The sequence below is a fragment of the Lactuca saligna genome, chromosome 6, assembly GCF_052625555.1.
Source record: "Lactuca saligna cultivar CGN05327 chromosome 6, ASM5262555v1, whole genome shotgun sequence".
Taxonomy (NCBI): Eukaryota; Viridiplantae; Streptophyta; class Magnoliopsida; order Asterales; family Asteraceae; genus Lactuca; species Lactuca saligna.
The window spans coordinates 16,191,365-16,219,004 of NC_136422.1; the positions used below are offsets into that span (position 1 = coordinate 16,191,365).

Consider the following 27,640-nt stretch of genomic DNA (forward strand, 5'->3'; position numbering starts at 1 on the left):
ATGTTTTGTTTTTGGGAACAAATTCCGCATCTCTTTTAAAATTAAAAGGATTTACTCTGAAAATTATTTTAAAAAGCATAAATGAAATCGGTCTTTTCTGGCCGAGATTTTGGGGATGTCACACTCTTGCTTATGGTGTTTGTGAACCATTAGAGGAGTGACACTTGTGACTCTAAGCCTTCCAAAGTCAATTCAAGGAGATTTGGGATTGTTATTGCTACATAACAATCAAGGTAACACTATAAACTTATTCTCATGTTAATATGATTATATGTATGCTAGAATTAGGGTTTATAGTCTTGGATTCAAAGCATGAACAATAGAGAAACCTAGATCCAAGCATTAGGGTTTGTATGAGCACATAGGATGTCTTATGACCAAAACCCATCAGTGGTATCAGAGACTAGCTTGGTTTCAATTGTATTGATGCATTGTATAACTGAAAAATTCGATTTTTTGGATTGTGGAGGCTGGACTCGCCGAGTCCATGGCTGAACTCGCCGAGTCCATGCAGACTCGACGAGTCCATGCCTGACTCGACGAGTCAACTCGTCAGATAATGCTTATCTCGGGATTTTTGCTGTTTTTGCATATGGATAGTTACCTTATCATGTTAGATCAATATAAATCCGATTTTATGATATATATGACTATATTCTTGATCTAATTAAAGATAATTATCAATTAACAAGATAATTGTTTCCTTATAAGATAATTGATTAATTATTTTGAGTAAATTGATAAATTGTTTTGCAAGAAATCATTAAATAAATCAAATATGGATAATTATGTGATTAAATGTTAATTTAAAATTATTTATTATTTGATCCTTGTTGTTATGAAAGGTTTCATATTTTCCCCTTTAGGTTTTATAGTTTAAATTTGAACCCAAAAGTTTTGGAGTTTTGAAATTTAAATAGTTAAAACCCTAATGTTTTGAAAAAGGTTTCAAAATTTGCCCTCAAGTTTTGGAATTTAAAAGTTGATTAAAAGTTTAATTAGAAATGTTAAATTCTAAAACCCTAGTAATGTTTTGAAAAGTTCAAATCACACCCTTATGGTTTTATTAATTAATTAAGGAGTATAATTAAAAGAGGTTTAATAAATCCATAAAAGTTTAGGTTAACCTTTTAATTGAATTAAAAGTGTAATTGTTAAACTTACCATACAGTATTTTAAAGGTATAAAATACACCCTATACTATATATAACATTAAAAGTATAACATTATATATATGTATGAGTAAAAGTCAGTCTTACCGTTAGTAGGCCTCATTCGCGAAGCTGGTCTATAAGGGGTGTTTAAGGAAATTGCCTATAAAATGGCGATTGAATGGGTATCCACTCTTACCCACCGCACTCTTGACTAGTGGAGGGTTGTTAGCTGAATGGGTAGGATAGGACAAAACCTTCCATTATAAGTATAATGAAATACAAAGTAACTAAATGTTTTTCAAATTCCGAATCTTAGTTACTTAGGCAAAAGTGAATTGATGCAATTCCATGAAATTACACTTTGTGCCCTTGCGAAGACGTTAGTGGAGCGTGTGTGGTTTACCGGCACACTAAATGGTTCTAAGCAAAGGTAGCAAAGGGTGACTCAATGTTTGTCATAGTTCGGTGGAGCGTGTGTGGTTTACCGGCACATCGAATAGGTGATTGTAACATGTGAGGGCACCATGTAGTTTGCATGGTTATTCACACCCGCTTTGTGATCCTCGGCATCCCAGTCACAAACTAGAGGGGCATATCGAGATTTAAACATGCCATTGAAATGTTCAATGAATCTCAAAGGATCTAGGAGTTTTCATAGATTTAAAACTTAAATTTCTTTTTCGTTTTTCATGGTGGAAATTAGTGAATCGTCATTCACTTACCTTCAAATGTTCTGCAATTTGGGTTACGGCATCCCTCTCCCGAGTTGTAGGATATTGTGTTGGGTCCTAGCCTTGGAATTTCATTTGGGTGATGTACCAAGGACTCAATCAATCAACTAACTTGAATTCATTTTTCTCCCGATGTCAAAGTTCGACAACTATGGTCTTCTCAAATCCCGTGGAACAAGCATTCCACATGAAGATGATATTCCACGATTCGATCGAGGAACAAGAAATCATGCTTCACTTCCTCCTCCTCCTCCAATTATTCTCCCTAACCCACAAGATTGTAAAATTGAAAGGTTCAATATCACTCAAGCCCTTTTGGCAAGTAAACATAAAGAGGGCAAGTTGGTGTGTGCACACGTCTTAGGGATGAAGTCACACATTGATAGATTAAGAATGATGGGATCCGTTGTCGGTGAAGCGATGGCTGTTGATTGGGCTCTTCAGTCACTTCCTAACTCGTATAGTGAGTTCGTAAGAGAGTACTATATGATGAACCACGACGTGATACTTAGAGATCTCACCTACATGCTTATTGCTGTTGAATCAACAATGGTTTGGCGCAATAGAAAAGCAAAGTTGATTGGTGAATCTGCCTTCAAGACCTCTATGGATATAGACAATGGCAATGAAAGACATGCAATGATCGAAAAGTTTGATCATAAGAGAATGGCGATGTCTGAAGTAGTTCCATGTGTTGTTCCAAAAGAGTCAATTTGCTTTTATTGCCAAGAGAAGGGGCATTGGAGACGAAGTTGCCCTATTTACCTAAGAGATCTAAGAGATGGGAGAGTCAAAAGTATGACTACGCTTTAGGTAAGAATCCACTATCTAACTCCATTAAGTTCCTATTCATTGATTCTTAATACATGATGTGATAAGATTGCATTTGAATGTTTTGAAGGATCGGTGAAAAGAAAGGAAGCTTGATAAGAAAGCAAGATGAATCTAATCACAAGAGATGGATCTTGATCGCATGGACTTGAAGATTGGATTTTGAGCTTAGATAGTTATGATAGAGTTGTTAGAAAATTTTCATTTTTTACATAGTTTTCAATGGATTTTTCATTGTAAGGACAAATGTTTTTCCGCTGCTTTTATAAATAAAATAAATTTTGACTCACTTATTTATTTGTTTGCAATGAAATCGTTATGAAAATTGATGTTTGAATATTTCTACAACGAATGGATGTGATTCTTAGTTATGTTATTTATGGAAATGTCAAGAATTTACCAAATAGGGAGAGTTTCTCATCGCCCAAGTTTCAATTGGACTGAAATTTGAAATCACGCAACTTGGTTACATGATGAATGAGAAATTTCATATTTGGAACTTAGACAAATTCGTTGACAAAGTGTCAAGTGAAGGATTAGGAGATCAAGTACACAAAGTTGTGTGTTGATCAAGTTCACCATAAGAGTAACAAATATATTCGTCATGATTTACTAAAGGCTTAGTAAATATGATTACACTTACAAGATTAAGAGTAATTTTGAATTGATTAAAGGGTTTAGATCAATAGCAAAACGAATAAGAAGAATCAAGTAGGCAGAAAGATAAGAGTTTCTCCATTCTAAGAAGAAGGGAGAGTAACTTTTATGCTTTATGATAGGTCTTAATAATTAAGAACCATATCTCAATTGATCCTCTAAGTGAGTCTTGGTACAATTGTATGTCCAAGAAGAGGAATCAAAGATTGAAGAAATGGTCAAATCAAGAAGTCAATCATACTTCGTTCCAAAACAAGTCTTAAAGTCAAGATTGTGACATTGAGTGAATAGTATTAAGAAGGTTTATAACATTCATCAATTGTGGAAAGTTGTGATGTCTTGAATAAGACAAAGACCAACTAAGACCAATTTATGAAGTGTTTTGATAAAAACTACACTAACTCTTGAATATTTGTCAAGAAATGTTTATTGACAAAAGAATATTATATGTCAAGGAGTCAGTGGGAGTCTTATTGGTCTGGAAAAGTTTCAAGAACAAATCAAATAAACCTTATCAATCATCACTAGCACACGAGTTGAGGTTTACAACCTATCGTGAAGACATTATTTTGTTTTTGTGCCAATCCAATTGAGTTAATTATGCATGTGAGTCCTATGAGTTCTCATTTGAATGCATAAAAGGCAAGGACCTTGATCAATGGAAAGTACATTGATAGGAAAAGGTAAGCTGCTTAACTACTTGGAAAACGTGGTGGGCAGCTGTGCTACCATAAGGCAAGAAATCAAGATTAAGAAAGTTCGATCCATATGAGTTTGAATTTGTCGTAAACTTTGGTTTTTTAACAAATTCACATGGATAGGAACAAATACACCATTTAAATCTAAGTGTCATAAGATTTTCTCTTTCATGAAAATGGTTGTGAGAAAATGCTTTCACTAAGAAAGATTTTAAAAGATAGTGATTGTAAAATTGCATTCTCGAAATCGATCATGGTTACAGCATCCCTTTCCATAATTTGAATTGTGAGGTTTGGCAATTAGTCTTAATTGTTAAGACACACATATGAACTATCTAAGGCAAAGGTGTATAAGTTCAAGAAGCCTTGATAAAAGATTATCAAAGCACTAAGTATTAAAAACATGGGCTTAAGAAATTCAATAGGTATTGTCTTTCTGGAAGTTAAGATGTTTATGAATACATGTCGAAGCTAGTGGGAGCATAAGTGTTATGTTTTATAATAATCATCATGATAGTGGGAGCATAAATGTTATGATTGTATGATTATTAAGGCACGTATTGCTTAGTTGGCAATATTAATTATAGAAAACAAAAGTCATACTTTGCAAAGTTGTAAGGGTTGTACAGTTGTTTTGCTATAATTAAGGGAGAGAATATTATGCTTCATTTCAAATCTAAAGGATTAGGTTGTGGAATGTTAATAAATTTAGTCAAGGGTACATAGTGTGTTCTTAAAGTTTCGATTATGATTACGGCATTCCTCTTCACAATTCGAATTTTGAGAACATAGTAAATAAAACATTATGCGTCGTGTCCTATACGCTTCGAGTATAGGATCGATTGCAAATGATTTAATGTTTTACCATTCTAAAATTTTCCAAATATCTAGCGCATTTAGAGGGAAAAGGGACTAGAATCGGTTTTGACTAAAATAATTAAACAACTATCAAAGGACAATCCAAAGTTTGACGAGGATTGGTCGCTTGTGAGTAGTTGGAAGTATAGTATTGGAAATTATGGAAATGTTTCCATATTGGATGGACAATATCGACATCATTACGAATAGATAAGATTCTATTAAGAAATGAGTTGTCATATGGAAAATATGGAAGCGTGTCCATATTAGGAAGTAAATATTGAAAATCTATGTCTAGATTAGAAACTTTTATGCAAAAGGATGTTCAAAGGAATGTACTTTGAGTGAGAGACATCATATCTAAGGAATTGTCTTGTAACAATCTCCGATAGAGGACTTTGTAATATCATTGGCAATAGTCTTTGAGACTTTGGTGCAGTGACATTACAAAAGTATCGTTGCATAAAGTGTTAGAATCTAGTATATTCTATAAGTAACAAGAATTTGATATTCTTACATTTAAGAAAATGGATTTGGAGTTGTAAAATGAGAATGATTGGAAATGTGTTCAATTTGTCTATTTCACAAAATTAAGAACCATAGGTAAACATTGTGTGCATGCTAGGAGCATGGGACAAGTGTTGGAATTCAAGTAAGAAGTTGATTACCCGAAACGACAAATAATGAGTAATCTATATGGTGATAAATAAAACGTGTTTTGTTTGTACTCAAAGGTTTGAGGCCATATGGGATTAGTATTATTCTTGTGTTTCACCTTGCATGTTTTGACTTCCAGAATAATTGAGTTTATTAAGAATAATCGAATTATTCAAACGGGCCACAGTCGTTCATATGTTGGAAGTAGATATGAATGAAGACTGTCATGAATTGGTGTGTGGATTGTCTAGAAAAGTATTAGACATAAGCAAATATTTGCTGCAACGTTCATGAGTGCTTATGAATATGATTTGAGCATTGGATTAAACCCACGCTCACTTGGATCACTATCTCGAGTGATTAGTGAGACGATAACATCTTATATTCTTCAAACCGAGATGTGTGAGTTGTATCTTGCTAATCGGTTGCACATTGATAATATGTAAACGCACTAGTAACTTGGTGTTATAAAACATATTGTTGTGCATGATTTGGTTAGTGAGTGCAAGCAAGCATTGTATCAAAGTTTATCCGTTCCTTTTATCCAAGGTAGGATAGAAGCGATATCTTTGGGCCCCTCGATGGTTTAGTGATGACATACGTAAATGCTCGGCCGGGCTAGGGCTAATTTGATTTGTTCAATTAGTCTGTCGTCATAAATCGGAAATCGAGAAGTAGTACAAAGAGAATGATTAAAAATCATATCTCATACGATATCCAGAATGGAGGAATATATGATCCCTTATCTAAGGACACGCGTATCTGATAGGATCAGAGTTGACAGCGGCTTTGGAAAGCTACGATTGCAGATCAGGATCTGAAGTCATACGCAGAATAGTTATTAGACTTATCCAAGTGGGAGACTGTTGGATTAGTGTCTAAGTCCATAACTATTTTGGTATGTACTTGACCCGATGGTGCATGGTCCTTTTGGGTTGCCTTCACCAAAGCAACTTGATAGGATGAATTATGGAGAGTAAGGGTTAAATATGATTTATTAACATATTATGGGAATAATATATATTAAAGGAGAAATCATATTGTTTAATTAATATTAGTCAATAATTAATTGGTAATTAGTTTTGTGACTAAAAGAGATTAATTAAACTTAAGGGACTGGAATTGTAATTATAGGATAATTGCAATTTGGGCCATGGATTGCCTTATATTAAGGGATGGACGAATTCTAATGGGAAACCCATAAGGAAATCGTCCATGGGCTTAATTAAAGGAGTCTATGGGTTGCTTAGGGCTTAAGCATCCGAATTAGGGTTTCCTTGTTAGATAACCCTAATAGCCCAACTATATAAAGACCCCTTAAGGCTCAAAAACGTGGCTAAGCTTCTTGTAAGGGTTTACACACGTTTTTGGCAGCCTCCAACCTCTCTCCTCTTCATCCTCTTGCTTATGGTGTTTGTGAACCATTAGAGGAGTGACACTTGTGACTCTAAGCCTTCCAAAGTCAATTCAAGGAGATTTGGGATTGTTATTGCTACATAACAATCAAGGTAACACTATAAACTTATTCTCATGTTAATATGATTATATGTATGCTAGAATTAGGGTTTATAGTCTTGGATTCAAAGCATGTACAATAGAGAAACCTAGATCCAAGCATTAGGGTTTGTATGAGCACATAGGATGTCTTATGACCAAAACCCATCACTAACGAGGTTTGGGCCTTTGTTGGGCTTAACAAATAAGATGTCATGGGCTATTAGTGGTAGTGGATCATGGGTTTAGGCCCAATAAGGAGGTTAGGCCCAATTTGGTAAATTGGGCTAAATAGTGGATTATGACTTGGACCAACAAGTTAGGGATTTGGTGTGGGCCTTTGGCCCAACAAAAAGGAATGGAATTAATGAGTAATGAAGAAACTTAGTTAAGGAAATAATGTTGGGTATTAACCAAGTAATTTCATTATGTAACAATTAGGGATTTCCGGTGAGTCAGCAGCCAGAGATTTACAGTATTTCAACACTACTTACGAGGTGAGTTTCCTCACTATACTAAGGGGTCTAAGGCACCAAGGTTGGCCCATCGGATATGATATCCCATCATTTGGTAGTTTGTTGAGTATGAGTCAGTATTATACAGTTAGGTAGATCTGTAGGACTACCTGTGTTATTATGTGTTTATCTGTATGCGCATTAGTTGTTTTATATGTCGACATATTATGTGGGGTGGGTTGAGGATACTGCTTCGTGCTGTAACCAACAAACCTAGGAGCATTCCTGATACGAGCTGAGGGCTAGGTGGGGCATGCCAGACTCGTACTGTGGGCTCGGTGACAATCCATATGTGAGCTGTAGGCCCAGAAGGCAATCCAGACTCACATTGTGGGACCAGGGGTAATCCAGTCTGCAAAGTTGTGGACCCAATTCATGTCGTTATTTGTATATGTGTTATGTATAGTGTATCGGTATTTTGGGGGACTCACTAAGCCTCGGGCTTACAGTTTCAGCTTATTGTTTCAGGTACATCAGGAGATCGTGGCAAGGCGAATGCGTGATTGTACAACTCCTCATGATTTGTTTATGTTTCTAGGAAAACTCTGATGTTAGGCTATTTTTGAACACAAGTTTGTATTAACTATTGATTTTAAATTTTTGAAGAGTTTAAAATTGGTTCGAATTTTATGGTTATTACAACTAATACATCTGCATTTAAATTTTTGTTATACTACATGTATGTAGGGTTTAGACCTTTTATTATAGGGTAAATTGCATATTTTTTAATGGAGTGTCAAAATTGTAAAAGCTTAAAAAGTTAGTATCAAAATCGCAAAAAAATGAAAACATAGTGTCTTTTGCATCATTTTTCCTTTCCGCTTCTGATACGTCGTCATGTCACTTCAGCATTATATAACCAAATAGTATTAAGTCAATATGCCGCGTCAAAACCCCTATGCCATGTCAACAGTGACAAACGAGTGACCCGAAGTAAACCAATCAACTAGTCAAAATTGCAATAAATTAAAAACATGATGATTTACTCTAGTTTATACGAGTAATACAACGACACTAACATTTATAGCAAATATGATATTTAATAAAATATATGTTTTTTTGTTTTTTAATTGCCACTAATGTGATAAAAATATAATTATTTATTTTAAACCATATAAATCAAACAGATATCTTGACAATATATTATTATTTTTTATTAATAAAAATAATAATAAAGATTAATTTGTTATTTATGAGTGTTAGTGAATATAAGAAAATAAGAACAAACTACCTTTCTTAACATTTTTCCAAAAAGGAAATGCTCAAATCACGTCATTTTGAAAATTTTGTAGTAATAGCTTCGGTTTTACATGGGATCTTTTGCGAAATGATCCGGTTCTGTATAATCCACCTACGAAATAGACTATTCGGCTTGCGAACTGGATTATATGGGCCTTTGGCCTGTGAAATATAATCTAACAAACATAAAAATTATACATTCACTCCTCTATTTGGTTTTTTTAAGTTTCTAGTTAATATTGATATTAAACATTTATCAAATATTGATATTAAATTAACCCAATAGTTTTTATAAATATTGCTATTACTCTCCCACCTTACATTGATATCAAATATCTCACCTAACACCTTAGATGTTAAAACACTAACATAACTTAAACTAAGTCTGATAAAGGAAAATCAGTTGCAACATCCTTCGTTAAACTTGTAAGTAAATGTGTATTTTATTCTTATATATTTTATTCCATGTGACATGTATTCATGTTTATAAGTTATAACTGAAGCAATTTAGGACTTGGTATCTTGAAGATTAGCATGAGAGAAATATTTAGACAACACTTTTGAACTTATGGTATTTTGTATTGCATAGCTTCTCTATAGCCTGTGATTGGTTTTAATTTGTAACCATGTTTTGGACAAGTCTCTTGTTAATTGTTTATGTTGTATGATGAACCGGCTTTCGCTTTGGACTTGACATTATTGATCTAGGGAAAATGATTTAAAAGCCCAACAAAGTTTCCAAACCATTCAAAAAATCTCAATCATGTTTTGTCTGTTCAAAAAAATCCAATGAACTTAACTTTTTGTCTAGAAAGTCCAACAAAGTTTCAAAACATTCAAAAAAATCCCAATTTTGTTTTGTTTAAGTTCATTGGAGTTTTTTTTAACAGTAAAAACATGATTGAATTTTTTTAAACGTTTTGAAAACTTTGTTGGTCTAACAAGTCATTTTCCCGATGCGGTAATAAGCTACGTCATCTATTTCTCTTGTTTGATTTTCAGGAAAGTGTAACTTAATTGGGGTTTTTAGACAAAATGTTAAGTTTGTTAAATTTTTTTGGACAAACAAAACATGATTGAGGTTTTTAAATAATTTGAAAACTTTCTTGGACTTGTAAATCATTTTCCCTGTTAATTATCAGGTAAGATACATGGTGTTATAAACCATTTGATAAAAGAGACAACTACTATAACCCCATTATATTAATGATTTATACTAGTGGTTACACATAAATAAATTAGATATATAAATTTGGGTCTACGTTTTAAGTTTAATACTATACTTTAAATCAAAAATAAAATATAGTGGATCGATAACTATAAATATAATATATAATTTATATCTAACAATATATTTAAATTAATAAATTAAATATATCAGATTGAAAATTAAATTGTTAACATTCAATTTAAAATAATAAACAAGTTTAATATGCTAAAAATATCAAAAATTGAAATGATTTAAGATTAAATTTTATCTTAAACAATTGAGAATATGATTTTCTATTGTAAAATAGTGAAAATGTTTGCACCATCTTATCTGGTGACAATAGTAGGACCAAGTTAAAAATCTTTTTATTAGATTTAAATATGATGATTCGTTTGTTAAGAAACAAGAAACTGTCGGGGTCACTTGGTGCGGTGGCTTGACCTTTCATAGGTTTTGGTGTGTCGAGTGTCGACTATGCAGCGTCAGATCTCACTCCGGTCTCCCCATCATTTTGCTCATCCACTTCTCAATTGTCACCAACTTTGCCATTACATGTAGATTATTTATTCATCAACCCTCAAAATCATAAAAATATGATATTTGTTATGAACCATTTAGAGTTTTGTTAGAGTCAAAATATAATTAAACAAGTCTTCTGTCACTTAATTGACAACGTTTTTTAATTTGGTTTATAAGTGGTCAAACCATTACATATTTTATCTAACTAGAAAAGTAATTGTATTGGCACAAATGTTTCTATCTTCAATAAGATAAAGAATGTGTCTGTTATATTCAATATTGAAGACTTGTCGCCTTTCGTTGGAGATTATGATGATGAAGCAGACTCGAGATAGTGAGGATGATGCATGGTTTAAAAGTGTTAATGCACGTTGAAACTTGAAATGGAAGTGTAATGTCATCATTAGCAAATCCGTGGAGGTGATTTGATAGTCTCTGAACTAGATGAATTTCACAAAGGTTATGTGAAACGAAAATTTATGGAACTTTGTTTAAAAAACATTCCGAAACATTATTTTAATGTTTTGATGTAGATATGTGAATAGAAATCTTGTTATAATAATTCCTATTTCCTAGTATTAAGGAATGGAGTTTATCTTTTTCTTGTGTAAGTATTTTGGGTTTCTTTACTTTTGAGACATTTTTCTTCTATTAATAAAAAATCCGTTTGAAGTTATATATATATATATATATATATATATATATATATATATATATATATATATATATATATATATATATATTTTTGTGTTTATATTAGTTTTAATAAGTCATTCAATCCAATCATATTGTCATCAGTTTGTATCACATGTATTGTTTGATACTAACGTATAGAACTAAAATGAAATAATCGGTTTCATAAAATTTCCTTTAAAAAGGAAAGTAAATGACAATGTGTAACAACCCTACTACCCTAAACATGTGATTTTTGATAAATCGTTTTCCTCAAGCAACTTCAGGGGTAAAATTGTAGTTTTAAAAGTAAAGTTATTATTTTACAACCACAAACCCAAAAGAGTTCTAAGTAAAAGAATTAATAATATTAAAAATATCAAATGCATATGAATAAAATGAATTTTTAGATTCTAATTTATTGAATAAAAATGGCAATCACTACTCACTAGTTACAACCTATAACTTAAATATAAAAAAAAAATTAAAAAAAAATCCATGGAGACAATTTATAACATAAATCCTAAAAATTATACATTTTTGTATGATTTCTTTTTTTGAAAGAGGGCAATGTCCAACATCCTTCCATCCCACCATATATAGGCACATTGTTATTTACCTTCATGTGTTGGTCACCAAGACGTCCAAAAGTGATGCTTATAAAAGTAAAAAAAATCAAGGTGTCATGTTAGTAAATATAACGAAAAACATGGGCGATATATATAGTACAAAAGTTTTATATATAAAATTGAAGTCTAAAAAGTTTAGATGAAAACAAAACCCTCGTTGCATGATCAAGTCACAGTGATTGTAAGGCATATCAAAATGGTGTTCCCCCTTTTTCTTTAGGATTTGCTTTTTGTGATTGTGAACCTTGCGTCCAACACCGTCTTTGTTCATTGATGCACTCATTCAGTCATTCTATATATATTATATCATCTCTTCTTTATGACACCAGAAGAAGACTTTGCTAATTAACTAACAGCAGATTAAAATGGAATGGAAGAAGTGCTATCTAGACATGATATTGGTGCCATTATCCTTTATGATCACCATTGGCTACCACCTTTGGCTATGGCAGAAGGTCCGAACTAAACCACTCTCAACCATCATCGGCACCAATAACTATGGAAGACGCTTGTGGGTATCCACCATTATGAAGGTACATGCAGTGTTAACTCTCCATTCTGGATAAAAATAACTACATAAAAATTTTCTTTTGAGCATCTTAAATTAATTATAGATATCCCGAAAACAATTTGAATGCGATGTTCAAGGTCACAATTTATATCGCAGTTCGATCATTCACGGTTTTGAGTTCTTATGTGTTTATTTTCATGTGACGACGATTTAACTTGGTGATTGAGAGCAAATAATTACATAAATAAGTGAATAACACGATAGTTGATTTTTTATTATAAATAACATTATTGTTTTAAAATATATAAAGACCTACATATTTTATTAGAAGTTGTGTTTCTGAATAAAAATGTTTTACACTTTCTCTTGGTGTCTTCGTTTTCGAATTGGATTTAAGTTTGGAGAGAAATGTTCGATCACACTTATTTCATTATGTTTTAGCTTTCTTTCTGTTATCTATACTAACTCACAAATCCTATAATCCTGACCTATAAATTTACAAATTTATCTATTTGACTTAAACTCTCAACTACCTATTAATTAAATCACAACTTTTAAATACACATAGGGTCTTTCGGCGTGAAAAATGATTTTTGCTTATAAGACGATCTGGTATATATGGTCATCACGAGAGGTTTCGTGGTGACTAGTGGTGGAAAATTTTTGTGGTTATTTATGATCGGGAGCACAACCACAACACTCTACATTTCTCCATCTCACTCTACAATTATATATATATATATATATATATATATATATATATATATATATATATATATATATATATATATATATAAAAAGAGGGATATAGTGGTGTGTATCATAATCTTTTAGTGGTAGTTAGTAATGATAATATAACACTAATCATTATAATTATTAGTAGTGTCTATAACGAATGATCTAATAAAATATACATTGCAAAGTATGTAAACAACACCTTTATTATTATTATTCTTGCATAATAATGTTAACAAATAAATAAATATCAACTTATTCATGTGGATAGAAAGTGTGTTCAGTGGAAATCTAAGTAGGAATGAATTTCTTCTCCCCATATAAAACATTATTTGGTGGAGTTTATGACAGTTTTTTAGAGCTTCTTCCCACCCAAAATGTTCAATAAATTGAATATCGTATTAGAGAAGATTTTTAAGTAGCTCTTATAATGAGTTTTTCAAAGATATTATGTCTTACGTCCTATAGGATATCAATTAATCATTTTTTTATTTATTCTTAATAAACACATCATATTTACACCTTAATTAATAATTACTTTAATTGAAAATAATTAATAAATTACAATATTAATACTCATATATTATTTAATATATTTTCTTTTAAATTCAAATTTTAAATTTCAAATTTCAAATCTAAAATTTTAAATTTAAATAATTTTTTAAAAACTTTCATATTTAATATTTTGTTTTATCACATACGGGTCTCATACCTAGTTCAATTAATATATCACATAATACTAAATTTATATACGTAATGTATTAAATACATTGAATATGATAATAAATGCAAAAAAAAACTCTTAGAAATATATATATATATATATATATATATATATATATATATATATATATATATATATATATATAATGCATTAAATACATTAAATATGATAGTAAATGCAAAGAATCTTAGAAGAAGTAAGATAAAAAAAAAAGTTCACACAACAATTATTACTGTATTCTTGATGGTATATGTAAATTCATCTCCTATAATAAATGAAAGTTTTTTTGTTACATATCCTCTTCTTATTCATTTGTACACATGATATTTTCTAGAATTTTTAAAATTTATATTTTCCACTTGTCATTTTATTGTATTTTTTATTTTATTAAATTAAAATTCCATATTTAATGTGTAAGGTAATATATATGTAAAGTATTTATTAGAAAGAGTTTATATATGTAATGTATTCAATACATTAAAATCTTATTAATTTTAATAATTCAATTTTTTTTTCCTTATAAATTCAAACTTTTCAAATTGTTAAAATTTTATATTTATTTTTTTAATTAAACTCATGTAATACATGGATCTGACACCTAGTATCTTTATATATTTGTGTTTTCTAATGTTACATGTAAAAAGACTAATTATTGGACAAATATAAAAAATACAATGTTAATGTATTTTTTGGTTTATAATTTATATTTACAGGATCACTATTTTAAGGTTTATATTTTATAAAACAATTATTAAATTTTGTTTTGAAAGTGAAAAGTCGTTTCTTTGGCATATTTATAAGTTAAAAGATCGCATTATTTAACTATTATCCATCAATTCTTCATGATTACCATATTTACTAATTACATTTAGTTTCAGCCAACAAATCAAAAGCCCAAAATTTATAATTGAATTATTATAGAAGTCATCATATATGTACTTTTCTATTTGTAGATCATTTACTAAATAATGCTGACCACGTCATTTATATTAATATTTTAGCCAAAAAAAAATTAATTTTTGGGCCATTTGACTATCTATTCAAATGACAAGATCATATCAACAAGTTTGTGTATCCGTTTAATCTCAACATATGTATGTGTATGTGTGATTTTTATTATAAATCATAACGTGACATTTTTTATGCAAATCGCATAAAATGAAATAAACAAGTTTGATTTGTTAATGCTTTTGTAATTAATTAGAAAAATAAAACATAAGCCAGCAAACATCCGAACACAAATATGCATCTTTTTTTTGTTAACACATGCCAATAAACGTTTAATTTAAAGTCCCGGATGATAAAGCATAATATCTTTTAAGGTGTAATGATATAGCTTAGTTTTTTGCTATATAATTAACAGGATAACGAGAAGAAAAATATATTAGCCGTTCAGACACTTCGAAACACAATAATGGGAGCAACTCTCATGGCTACAACATCGATACTTCTATGCTCAGGTCTAGCAGCAGTTATTAGCAGCACATATAGCGTTAAAAAACCAATCAGTGATGCTCTTTATGGGGCTCATGGTGAATTTATGGTAGCATTGAAATATGTGACACTCTTGCTTGTCTTCCTTGCATCTTTCATGTGCCACTCTTTATCAATCAGGTTCATTAACCAGGTTAACTTCTTGATTAACTGCCCACCTGAATCAACAGTTACTTGTGAGTATGTTTCAGAGCTTTTAGAGAAGGGTTTCACACTTAATGCTATGGGGAACAGGATCTTCTATTCAGCACTTCCGCTCATGCTTTGGATTTTTGGCCCTGTGCTTGTTTTTGTGTGTTCGATCACCATGGTACCAATGCTTTATAATCTTGATTTCGTGTTTGGGAAATCGAAGGAAAAGATGGATGAGATACCAAATGTGGTGTAATTAAGCTCATCTTAGTAACATGTTAATTAATCATAGTGTGATGGAAATATGTAATGTTGTTTTACGCATTTTCAAAAAATCCGAGGGACTAATATTGTCTAAAATTAAGTATCTTATAAATCTATATATGATCAACATAATTATAGTTAAAGCAATAAACTTTTCTTTTAATCGTAGACTTGATAGACAAACAATCGTGTGATTAGTATTGTAAACTAATTTCGAATTTTTAGTAACAACCACATCAAACGAATCGACAAACAATTAATTTTTATAATTATATATCGATTCGTTGCAAATAATAAATTCAATTTGTATTACTTTTTATGTGTTTACCAAGTTTTATGCAAAACTTAGTTTTCTGCGATCAGATCTAACTGTAAGAAAGATAGAATAAGATTTTCATGTTGTCAGAAGAACTAAAAAGACTAGACAAAAATTAAAACCAACATGGATAAAAACTTGTTGATCTTGACTAGTAACTACATGTAATGACTCATGTTCTTAAATGTTTTTACTTACTCCAATGGGCATAAGTTGCAACGTAGAACCTTCGGATTTAGTGCATTTATCATTCCTTCCTACAACAATGTAAGAATCGATAAACACAAAAACAAATGCTACGAAATCAAGAGAAAGTTGTATCATAAAGGGGAGAGAGAGAGAGAGAGAGAGAGAGAGAGAGAGAGTGTGGTAGGTTTTGGTGGTGGGAAGTGATTCGTATACAACAATTATTTACCATACACAACAATGTATGCATTATAGAGTTGTACAGTACAACATTTTAAAGTATCAATTGTTGTGTGTGAAAAAAATTGTTGTGTACAAATCATCTCCCGTTGGTAGTGGTAATCAATAAATGGGAACGAGTGGATCCTATTTATGGTGGATAGGTTCTCAATTCGAATTTGAAAAACTTGTAGTCAACCATCGGCGGTCGGTCCAAGCTTGATCCGACCTAAACTCAGCTAAAACAAAAACGCAAGAGAGAAAAAGAGAGAGGTTTGGTGGCGGTAGTCAATAAATGGGAACGAGTGGATCCTATTTATGGTGGACAGGTTCTCAGTTCGAATTCGAAAAACTTGTAGTCAACCATCAATGATCGGTTCAAGTTTAATCTGACCTAAACTTAGCTAAAAACAAAAACTCATTGACTCCCAACAAACCATGCAGTGTGCACCTAAATTGAAAACCTTTCATCCTCTTACATCCAATGTAGTCTTTGAAGATTTAAGGCAACAGAAGTCTTATAAAAGGCACACAAATTACTTATTACAAACTAATATGGGACAAAAAGAAATTACCGACTTACAATTGCTTATAAATTTCCAAACATTTTCAAATTGGTTAAATAAATGTCATCAACCATACCACTTTGATGTAGATATCAAATCTAAATATCGGTCATTATCTCAATATATTATCCACCACCATGCTATCATTAGATTGCAAATCTTACATTTGACTGTGTCACTTTTGCATTCCCTTCACGTCCTTGGTAGTTGGTACCAACTTTGGTCGGATAATTACTAGTCTCTTCGTTTCAACATCACTTTAGTTTACTTTCTTTGGCTTTTCGTTAGCCCTATCATGTTAGTTTTTGTATATTGGAAAAGGTAAATGCTACCCTTAGGTGTCACACACTAATTGGTCATTTGGTCAATACGGGAAGGTTATTGTAATATTTGCACAATAAGGAATTAAAGGTGATGTTCAAATTTGAACTTGACACATTATATAAGAATTCTTGAATATCTCTCTTATCAAAAGTATGAATAATACATATTTCTTTACTTTTTTAGACATCTTTTCAGTCGATGATTTTCATTTGTCCATCTATCTTTTTTAAAAGCTCATTGCACAATAATATATATATATATATATATATATATATATATATATATATATATATATATATATATATATATATATATATATATATATATATATCTTTGGCTATGCAACACCTTGGAGTCAAGGACCATTATTTTGTGTTTTTCTCACCCTTTATCCAACTTTTTGATTTAATTTAACAAATTTAATCATTGCACAATAATATATATATCTTGGGTTATGCAACACGAGAACCGCAACCAGTTACAATGGTTCTTAAACTCTTAGAACCATTCCTATAACCAAAACCGGTGGTTCAATTACCAAGAACAAACTTTTAGAAAACAAATGAACTAACTAAAAAGAAATCATAAGACTGCACGGTGTGGGTGCGGTCCAAGACCGCACTTCGTGCCACATAGGATGGGAACACCGCCCCCAGACCGCGGTTTAAAGACGTGTGTTTTGATTGGTTGAGGAAGGATTTGATCCGTTCAACATTTAAACTTTTTTTTTCTTTCATATATATATATATATATATATATATATATATATATATATATATATATATATATACCAACTTAATTTTTTTTCACAACACAATCTCCTCTCTCTCTCAATTTTTATTTTTTTTTAAAATCACCACTCTTTCAAAAAAAATTTACGTAGTTTGCTTTAGTTATTTTATTTACGTTTTTTTAAGTTTCTACAATTATTTAAATGTCATGTGTGTGGGTTTTTTTTAGTTACTGTTTTTTTTTAATTTTCAAGTAATGAAAACTTATGTTTTTTTTATTAAAATAGAAGTTATATTAAATTAAAATAGTTTAAAAAAAAGTTTTATTAAATTAAAATACTTAAAAAAAAAACAAAAATAATAAAAGAAATAAAAAGTGTGGCATCACACCCTTAGTGTGGCATGAAACCACACTTGGGTGGTAAAATGTGACATGACGTTTATGTGACGGGGGAGGAAGTACGATTTCGGTGGCACCACTCCCTCCAACCTAACTAAAATATTCTTTTCGGACCTAGAATTATTGACAAGCTCCATCACGTCTTTTATATGCTTTCATCTTTTAATTCACTTATTCCCTCAATCGATATGAGATACACGAGACATACCGTTTTAGCCATATATAGATATGAAATGGATCCACAGTTAACAACAGCATAGACTACAATCTTACCATTTGAGGACTTAGCCGCTAAAACTGTCAAGCTTCCAATATAGGCATGAAAAGTCACAAGTTATTTGAATCGTGACACAACTATGCTAAATTTATCATCAGAATTTTTTTTTTTTTTTTTTTTTTTTAATTTATAAATCGTAAGCCCCTATTGTAAGGATGTTGTATCACAAACTTAGCAATTGATATATATCCTTCCTAATAAATGAAAATAATTTTGTCACATGTCACTCTTTCATTAACTTTGACACATGTTATTTTTTAGTATTTTTGAACAAATATTTTTTTCATTTGTTATTTTCTCATTTTTTTTTTATTTTATTAATTAATACATCATATTTATACCTCAATTAATAATTGCTTTAATTTAAAATAACCAATAAATTACAATATTAGTACTCAGTATTTATATGTTTCCTTTTAAATTTAAATTTTAAATTTTAAATTTCAAATCTAAAATTTCAAATTTAAATAAATTTTTATTTAAACTTTCATATTTAATCTTTTGTTTTATGAAACCCGTATAACATATGAGTCTTACACCTAATATTTAATTTAAATAACATTCACCACATTTAATAATTTAACTCGTGAATGAGAGATTTGGCTTATATGAGTCACAACTTTAGCGTTGGATAGTTATTACAATGTTGTAAAAATCTTGATTGTTCCCAGATTAATTTATGATTAGTCCCTAGGCGAGTAGGCGGTATGCAACCGACTCAAGATGCTTGGCGATGTCTAGACAATGAGTGAAGCTATAGAAGCTGACTCAATAAAAACTTTTTGAATATTATTAGTGTTGTATTAATTATATTAACCTATTTTGTTATGACATGATGGTATTTAACAACTTTATTATGATATAAGTCGTATTCAATTTTTTACATTTAACGAATTTATAATTTAGGGTTTCCGACTAGTCATTAGTCGCTAGTCAACGACTTAGTACCGTCTAGCGACTTTTGCAGCATTATTTATTAGATAAGCATTACTATATATAACTCCTAGTAATATAGTTAAATGAAATATTTTCAAAATGTTCTACACTTTGCAATACATGAGATGTCCAAAAATAATCACAAATATAGGTCCTAGCTAGGGTATTTAGCGGGTAACGGTTCCAAAAACCAAGAACCAATACCGAAACCACTGTTTATCAGTTTCAGTAATTAAGAACCAGAAACGGAACCACTTACAACGATTTGACAATTCTGATGCGTTATGATTTTGAAGACATATACACACTTCCACTGCTCACCCCTACTCAAAATCATGAAAATGGTAACTACATAATGAGTGTTGGACCTTTACCATAAAAACTAATCAAAATCAGGATAGATGGAGTATTTCTTACAATGTATAATGAAATACATACTAGCAACCAATAACTAAACTAGATTATCACCTCAATCTAATTAATTTATCTCAAGATGTTACTATCCTTCGAAACAGCTATACAACTATACATTAAAAGTAGCCATCTTCTAAAATGTATGAACATATTAAAATTTTTCTAGAAATCTTTTATGCCCAAAAACCGACATTTAAGGCTCTTTATCGCCTAGAACTTATAATACATCCACATTAGCTTATGCTAAGTGAGCTCATGATTTTTAAAAAATAGACAATTAACTAAACAATACCATTGAAATGATAGATTCCCAAAACATTAAATGCAAAGTGCATTATAACTATGAATGACCAAGTCCGATTCTTCACATGTGAGCGAATCCAAAAAAAGCTTAAAGAACAAAAAGGCTTAACTACATTAGAAAATTTGTAAAAATATATCGTATATTTGGTCCCATAATCAACTACAAGGCATCCAATGGTAATTTACTAGAGTAAACAAGTATTAGTGTATTTGTATTTTACAACCAAACACTACTTCACACACTTTTATGAGTTTTGAGAAATTTTCTTGGATCTTGAGACGATGAAATGCATATGTTATCACTCTTATTTATAAGGTATGCAACCTCCTTTTCATGGTCTTAACTAGTGTTAGTTATTAATGGATATATACATTGATAAGACAAATCAAATAGATGGATGTATGGATACGGTGGATAAATGCATCAAAAATTGGATAAGATAGATCGATTGGATGGATGAATTGAATGATACATTTGATGGTGGTTACATTTGATGGTGGTTAGAATGATTGAATAAACCAATTAAATGGATCAAAGATAGATTTGGTGGCGGTGGATTAACTGAATAGACTAGTAAATTGATCAAATGAGTAAATAAAGATAGATTAAACAAATTGAGGGATTAATTAGATAATAGGGTAGATGGATTGGTTTTGTAAGTCATATGGATAGATGCAATGAGATGGATTAAATCGATGAATAAATATATTGGATGGATGGATTTAATAAATAAATTGAATATATCATATATATGGATGGAATGGATAGTAGTATAAAGGGATAGATGGATAAATGGAAGTATCATATAAATGGATTGGACGGATAAATCGAGTTGTATGGATGGATGGATCGTATAGGCCAATCAAGTATATGTGTAGATGGATAGGTAGATCATATGGGCAAACTGAATATATGGATAGGTGAATGGATGGATAGATCATATGAATATATCAATTAGATGGATCGGATATGTAATAGAATGGATAGAACACATGAATAAATCAAGGGATTTATCAAAAGGTTGTACGATAAGTTCACATTATGGAACGAAAGGAATAATTAAGTATATCAAATAAATAGGATAGGAAGAGTGTTATGATGAAGGAAGGGATCAGATAGATCAATCGGATGAACACAATAATGAATATATGGATGGGCTTGATGGATGGATAGATCAATTAGATAAACGGATATTCCTATTGGATAGATGGAATGATTAAATGGATAAATGGATCATACAGATAAAATCAATTAATCATATTGATTTTAAGTGATGGATGGGGATATAGGGTAAATATAGGAATAGATAGATGGATGATTGGAAGGATAGACAGAAGTATTAGATGGATGGATAAATCATATGATCATTTAGATGATTTGATGAATATATATCATAAGGATTGAATAAATGGATGGACCGATCAAATAGACTATAAGATGGACATATATAATATATGTAGTAGATGGATGGATCAAAGCGATGAAGCAATTGGATGGATGGGATGAATTAGTTCAATGAGATGGATAAGCTTGATGGATGTGTTGGAAAATAAATATGGTAGATGGATGGATAGATTTGATGCACGAGTTATGTTAGGATGGATGGATGCATGGATCGATCGAATTGATGGACCGATTATATTGATTAAATTGTTAAATATGATGGGTAGATCAGTTTGATGAACTAACTAGACAAATCAATTAGATTAATCAAATGGATATACCAACTTTGTGGGTCGAATTAATGGATAAAATGGATGGAATATTGATAAAAATGTACGATATGTATGGATTAGATGGGTGGATCATTTTGACATATCTTGATGGATAAATTGGATTAGTAGATTAGCTATATGGATGAACATATTGAATGGACCACTTAGATGAATATGATGTGTTGGACAAATGGATGGTCTAATGGTGGATGGATTAATGAACATATCAAATATATCATATCGGTGATGGGTATGGAAGGATTGATTGATAGGTCGATTGGATGGATTGATGAGACCAATTTGAAGGATTTATCCAATTGATTGATTTGATGGATGGTTGGAGTAGGTAAATGGACGCATAAAAAACAAATTAGGTGATCGATGGATAAAACGACCATACTAGATTGATTGTTTGGATCAATTACATAGGTAAATGAGATGGATAAAGCAAATGGATTCATTGGATAGGTGATAGATGAGTGGATATATGCATGTGTACATGGTTTTTTTGGAGGCGAGGGGTGGGGGTATATATCACATATCATACTATTGAGTACTATTCTTGTTTTTTCATAAGCAAAATGTATGCAGTCTGCAGACTACATCTGTAGATCTCTGCAGTATAAGAGATAGACTAAAAGTATACAGTCTGCAAGAAGAAGACTGTTTATTTTTTTAACATTTACAGACTGTTTAAATAAATTAATTTTTTAACTTTAAAAAGTTTTTCAATACTTTACAACACTGAAAGATTCCATCAAATTGAAATTTCTTTCGGTTTCAATTCATTTAAAAGCTTGCCAATGTGGGACTAGCCCACTTGGTAGAGATTTTGCCTCTTAGGTTCGAGGCCTCGAGTTCTAACCCTAACGTGAACAATTTTGTGATTCTAACTTCTAATCACTAACCCGACCGGTTAAAAAAATCATTTAAGAGCTTCCGCATTGAAATCGTAAGGACCATTTGTTACTTATTAATAGAGATCAACAAAATGATAAACTACATATTTTATCTGTAGTCAATATTTGCTATAATAAAATATTCTTTTGAACTTAATACTTTTATTATTTTATTATAAATAGTTAACAAATCTAGATCAAATTTTATGCATTATTGTTTGATACTTTGATTTTTCATAACCACTTAATTTCATTTGATTTCTTTATTTTAACATTATATTATAATTAATGTGTGCCTAAATTTGTATTTTAAACAGTGTATTGTAATATAAAAAATAAAAATAAAATGACATGAATTAATGGATATATTAAATATATATTATATTTTATTATAGTTAAAATGGAAAAATACTACAAATAAAAAAGAGGCATTCTAACAAAAAAATGTTAACCATTTTAATCAGTATTGATTATTTAAGATAAGTAATTTGATTTTAGGTGCACAACATAATGCAAGTGAATGCACATATAATCGTCATTGAAGTGAAACTAAATAACTAAAATGAGATGATGTTTTTTAGACTAAAATATATCCGAAGATGTTAGAAGTCCGTTGCAAATCTGTGTCGAGAAGAGGATGTGCAAACATTTTCATGTCCACGGTCTACTAAAAAACAATCGGTCTGTAAATGTTATTGTCTGCACATGATCTACACAACATAAACAAAATAACTCAAAAAGAAATGCAAACAAAAAACAAACACGACCTAAGACTCATTGCCCGATTTCAAAAGTTGAACAACAACAAATGAATAAGTATGCTCTTTGATAGTTGAACAATAGCAAATGAATAAGTAGGCTCTTTGATACTCATCAATGGATAAAGGAATGGAAAACATCAAATGTACATATGCCACTGATTAAGAAAAATGGTGTTGGGTTAACCGAATGGAAAGGAATGAGACATCCATGAGAGAATCTTATTCTTATGTATTTTCATATTGACCAAACAACATGAGTTGTTGACTTATTTCATTCCGACAAGGTAACCAAACTTGAAGATAGAATGGTAATAGTTTATTTCATTACTTTGTTGATTTCATTACGTGTAACAAAACATGCCCAAAAGATATGTTTTGTATAGCAACGTATGATGCAACTAAATAAGTTGTCTAGATGAAAAGTTATATGTGAAACATGAGTCATCGGTATCTACAATCCAGTTGATGTTTATTGTGGTTAGCTTTTGTAGGAAAAGAAACCCAATGCCACACCAAAAATCCAAACATATTACGAGGAAACACCATCTCACTAGTTGGATCATCAACAATGCCAATATTAAGACATGTCAAGTACACATTAAAGATCACATTAATAATCTATAAACTAAGCCTTTGCCAAGTTGTACAAGGCTGTTGTGAAGGGAGTACAAGGATGAGATTTCTAACATATTGGGAAAAGTACATTTAGTTGTTGCATCGAACACTTCAAAATATGTGAAAACCTAAATGCCATTTCATATTTGTTTCTTTAGCATGTTTATGAATCCAAGAGTAACAAGGATTAGTCTAACTTGTCCATAACCATTCATTGTCATGGGAATCACAAATGAGTTTAAGCCTATTGTGAAAGTCTTGTTGATATTCATGAGATGAATATAGGTAGAGATTGTGTCAAATTTCTGTTGACCCTGTTAAAATCATTCCATATATCCCTATAACACAAATGCTTATTCATACAAGATCTTATGGTTGCAAAAACATTCATCATGAACAGCCAAACCAGATAACAAACTCCATAAAACTTCAAATTTAACATCAATTCAAAACATCAAAAAAGAAAGAAACAGAAACAGAAACAGAAACCGAAACCGTTTTTGCCTAATGTTGGTAAGAATATTATATGGATATGACAAAAAGACACAAAGTGCTGGTAGTACAAGGAGATGGAGGACTTAATATGTAACATTGTTTGGAAGGTTCCGGATGACATTGCTTTTCATGCCCATCTTGGAACGCATAAAATCAACCCCTGATCTGTTCATCTGCTTCATCACCTTCATCCTCACCATGTTCTCTTTCGATTGCACAGTCGACAACCCCATGCTCCTATACCTACACATTTCAACATTTCTCCCAAGTTTACAACAAAAGCAGATACCGTAACAAGACAGGACAAGACTGGTTGTCTTGTCCTGTCTTTTGGTGATGGGACAAAAATTGCACGTTGCAATTTTTGTCCCGATTCTGTTTGTACAAGACCGATTGTTCTATCCTCACAGGACAGACGGTCTTGTACTATTTTTGGTAATGGGACAAAAAGTGTTTGTACCAAGTAGTGGGAGATGACAAAAACTGCAATTTTTTGTTCCACCCAAAAAGACATGAATGCCCTTATCTCATCCTTATCATTGAAAGTTTGTTCTAACCTTGCAGCCAATACAGCTGTAATGGGAACACCATCTGGAGATGGGCGTGGTTTTTGGCGATAATAACGCAAATATTCCCTTGAACCAATTGCTTTTGTTGATACTTTATTTTCATTTACTGTTTTTATTATAAGCTCGGACCCACCACTCCCAAGTTCTATACCCTCACTTGTCCCATCTGCTGTAACCATTTGCTTCCCATCTGCATCCACGTAACTAATAACATAGAAAAATAGAAGCACTATTAGCTTTAAATATGATTAGAAAGTTAAAAATTGGGTTAAATTTTACTAATGTAAACCTGCTGGTGTAATCATAGAACTCTTCTAGCTCAGCTTCTTCTTCTTCATCATCATCACCATAGTGTACTTTGCAATGGCTTTTTGCCACCATATGTTTCCTAACTGCTTCCAAACTACTGAATGGTTGGCAGTTGCTGTTGCAATACAAACATATGAAATCACGCGTCACCTTCAATCCAAGATATGTGAGAAGGCCACTTGGATCTTTCAGATACTCGATATCAGGTACAAAAAACCCATGATGCTTGTGCAGATGAACCATACAGCTTTCAATTGTTTTATGCTCTTTGTCACACATAAAGCAGCATGTTGGATCCACCTCATCTTCATCCTCATCCATGTCATCATCACTATCATCATTGACTTCCATATGTGTAGAAGGTGATGCCATGTCACCGACCATGTCATCTTTCTCAGTAACTTCCTCCCATTCACTATCTTCGCTTTCTTCATCTGATTCCTCTTGCTGTTTAAGGGGTTTCTTTACAATACGGGGTGGAAGTGGTTTTATTATTGCATTATTTTCCTCTTCTTGACCATCTTCGGAAGCACGTGTTATGTGGGCCCGAGAGTTAAGATGTTGAGCATGAGCCTTGGCGCTTCTATACCCTTTGCCACATAGGCGACAGCTGTACATCATAGCGGGCCCGTTTAGCTTGTTCTTCTCTTCAGCAAGTGTGGATTGTCTGGCTAAGAAGAGAGCTTCTGTTACTCCTGGAACTCCTGCAAGCTGATTTTTCAAATAAAGTATGATAAGTGTAACAAGGGGCATCAAAGGATTGTATAATTAAGAAGTGTAAATTGTTGATATCCAAGGAACTGAAATCTTTTTCTTAGTTATATTTTTCATGGTTCTTTTAATTGCTGGTTTTCATACTTCAGTATGAAGTATAAAACTTTATTTTGAAGGGTATATGTGTTGGTCTCTCTGCATTTGTTTAAGTATAATTGAAATCCTTTTGTAGAATTTTAAGCATATCTTTTGGTTAATACAACTGAATATTCACAAATATGCAACTTTGGTACACAATGATATAACAATTTGATGTAGCTGAAATTCTTTCTTAAGAAAACCTGGAGGTCTCCTTGTTGATCCATAGGCAATATTTGTTCATACAACATGACCATGGGGAAGACTCAAAGTTGAACATACGACCCCCAAAGTAAACCTACCAAATCTATTCAGTAATTAACAGCAATTTCCAGAGCAGGCATTAGCTAATAACCAAAACAGGAACAGTGTCACAAATCAGGTTACAATTTCAATTGAAATGATGCAAAAAATGAGCTCAGATATGAGCAATCGTGGAAAAGAGAAAGAAATAGATAATTCGATAACTTCATTTTGCGATTCAATCAACCAATTTTTACAACGCTCACGATGAATTTCAACTTTTACATCACCTGGTAAAGTAAGTATTAGGTTAAACAGAGGAGAAGAAATGATACACATCAAATAAACACAATTAGTTGTGAAGTTGAACGACTCAAGAACTGATCTCAAATCAAATAAGTTTTATCCGTGAAGAAAGGAGAAAAGAGGAATCGCTACCTTCCGTTTGAGATTGTAACGGTGCCATTCGGACTTGTAATGGGGCTTCTGATCGTTTTCATTATCGAATTTTTTGTTGCAGGCGTTGCATGACAACCCTTCCATTTTTTCCATTTTTCCGAGAGAGAGGAGAGGAGAGGAGAACAGTGAATAGAGGGGGATATTATATAGGAATAAGAAAAACGTTACAAACACGGAATACGTCGGCTGTGCCAGTCGGCGAAGACGACTTCGCCCTAAATCCCAATATATTCGAAATTCGATTTTTAGGGTTGGGAAATGGGACTTGGGGAGCTACCCCTCCATATTAAAATGAAATTTTTTTGAATTAGAATTGGAAAAAGAAA

The 27,640-nt window shown here is 31.5% G+C and overlaps 2 protein-coding genes across 2 annotated transcripts; one reads left to right on the top strand and one right to left on the bottom strand.

The window, feature by feature from the left end:
* The first annotated feature begins 12,007 nt into the window (after positions 1 to 12,007).
* LOC145003306 (uncharacterized) lies at positions 12,008 to 15,838 on the top strand. Its single transcript, XM_078962437.1, has 2 exons — positions 12,008 to 12,397; positions 15,198 to 15,838. The coding sequence occupies exons 1-2, from the start codon at positions 12,230 to 12,232 to the stop codon at positions 15,714 to 15,716; spliced, it is 687 nt and encodes a 228-aa protein (XP_078818563.1). The 5' UTR covers positions 12,008 to 12,229; the 3' UTR covers positions 15,717 to 15,838.
* An 8,935-nt stretch (positions 15,839 to 24,773) lies between these two features.
* LOC145000819 (cytoplasmic 60S subunit biogenesis factor REI1 homolog 1-like) lies at positions 24,774 to 27,579 on the bottom strand. Its single transcript, XM_078960103.1, has 4 exons — positions 27,294 to 27,579; positions 25,741 to 26,471; positions 25,440 to 25,655; positions 24,774 to 25,125 (listed from the first exon to the last, which is right to left on the bottom strand). Exons 1-4 carry the CDS (start codon positions 27,405 to 27,407, stop codon positions 24,966 to 24,968), a joined length of 1,221 nt encoding a protein of 406 aa, XP_078816229.1. The 5' UTR covers positions 27,408 to 27,579; the 3' UTR covers positions 24,774 to 24,965.
* Between the last annotated feature and the right edge of the window lie 61 nt (positions 27,580 to 27,640).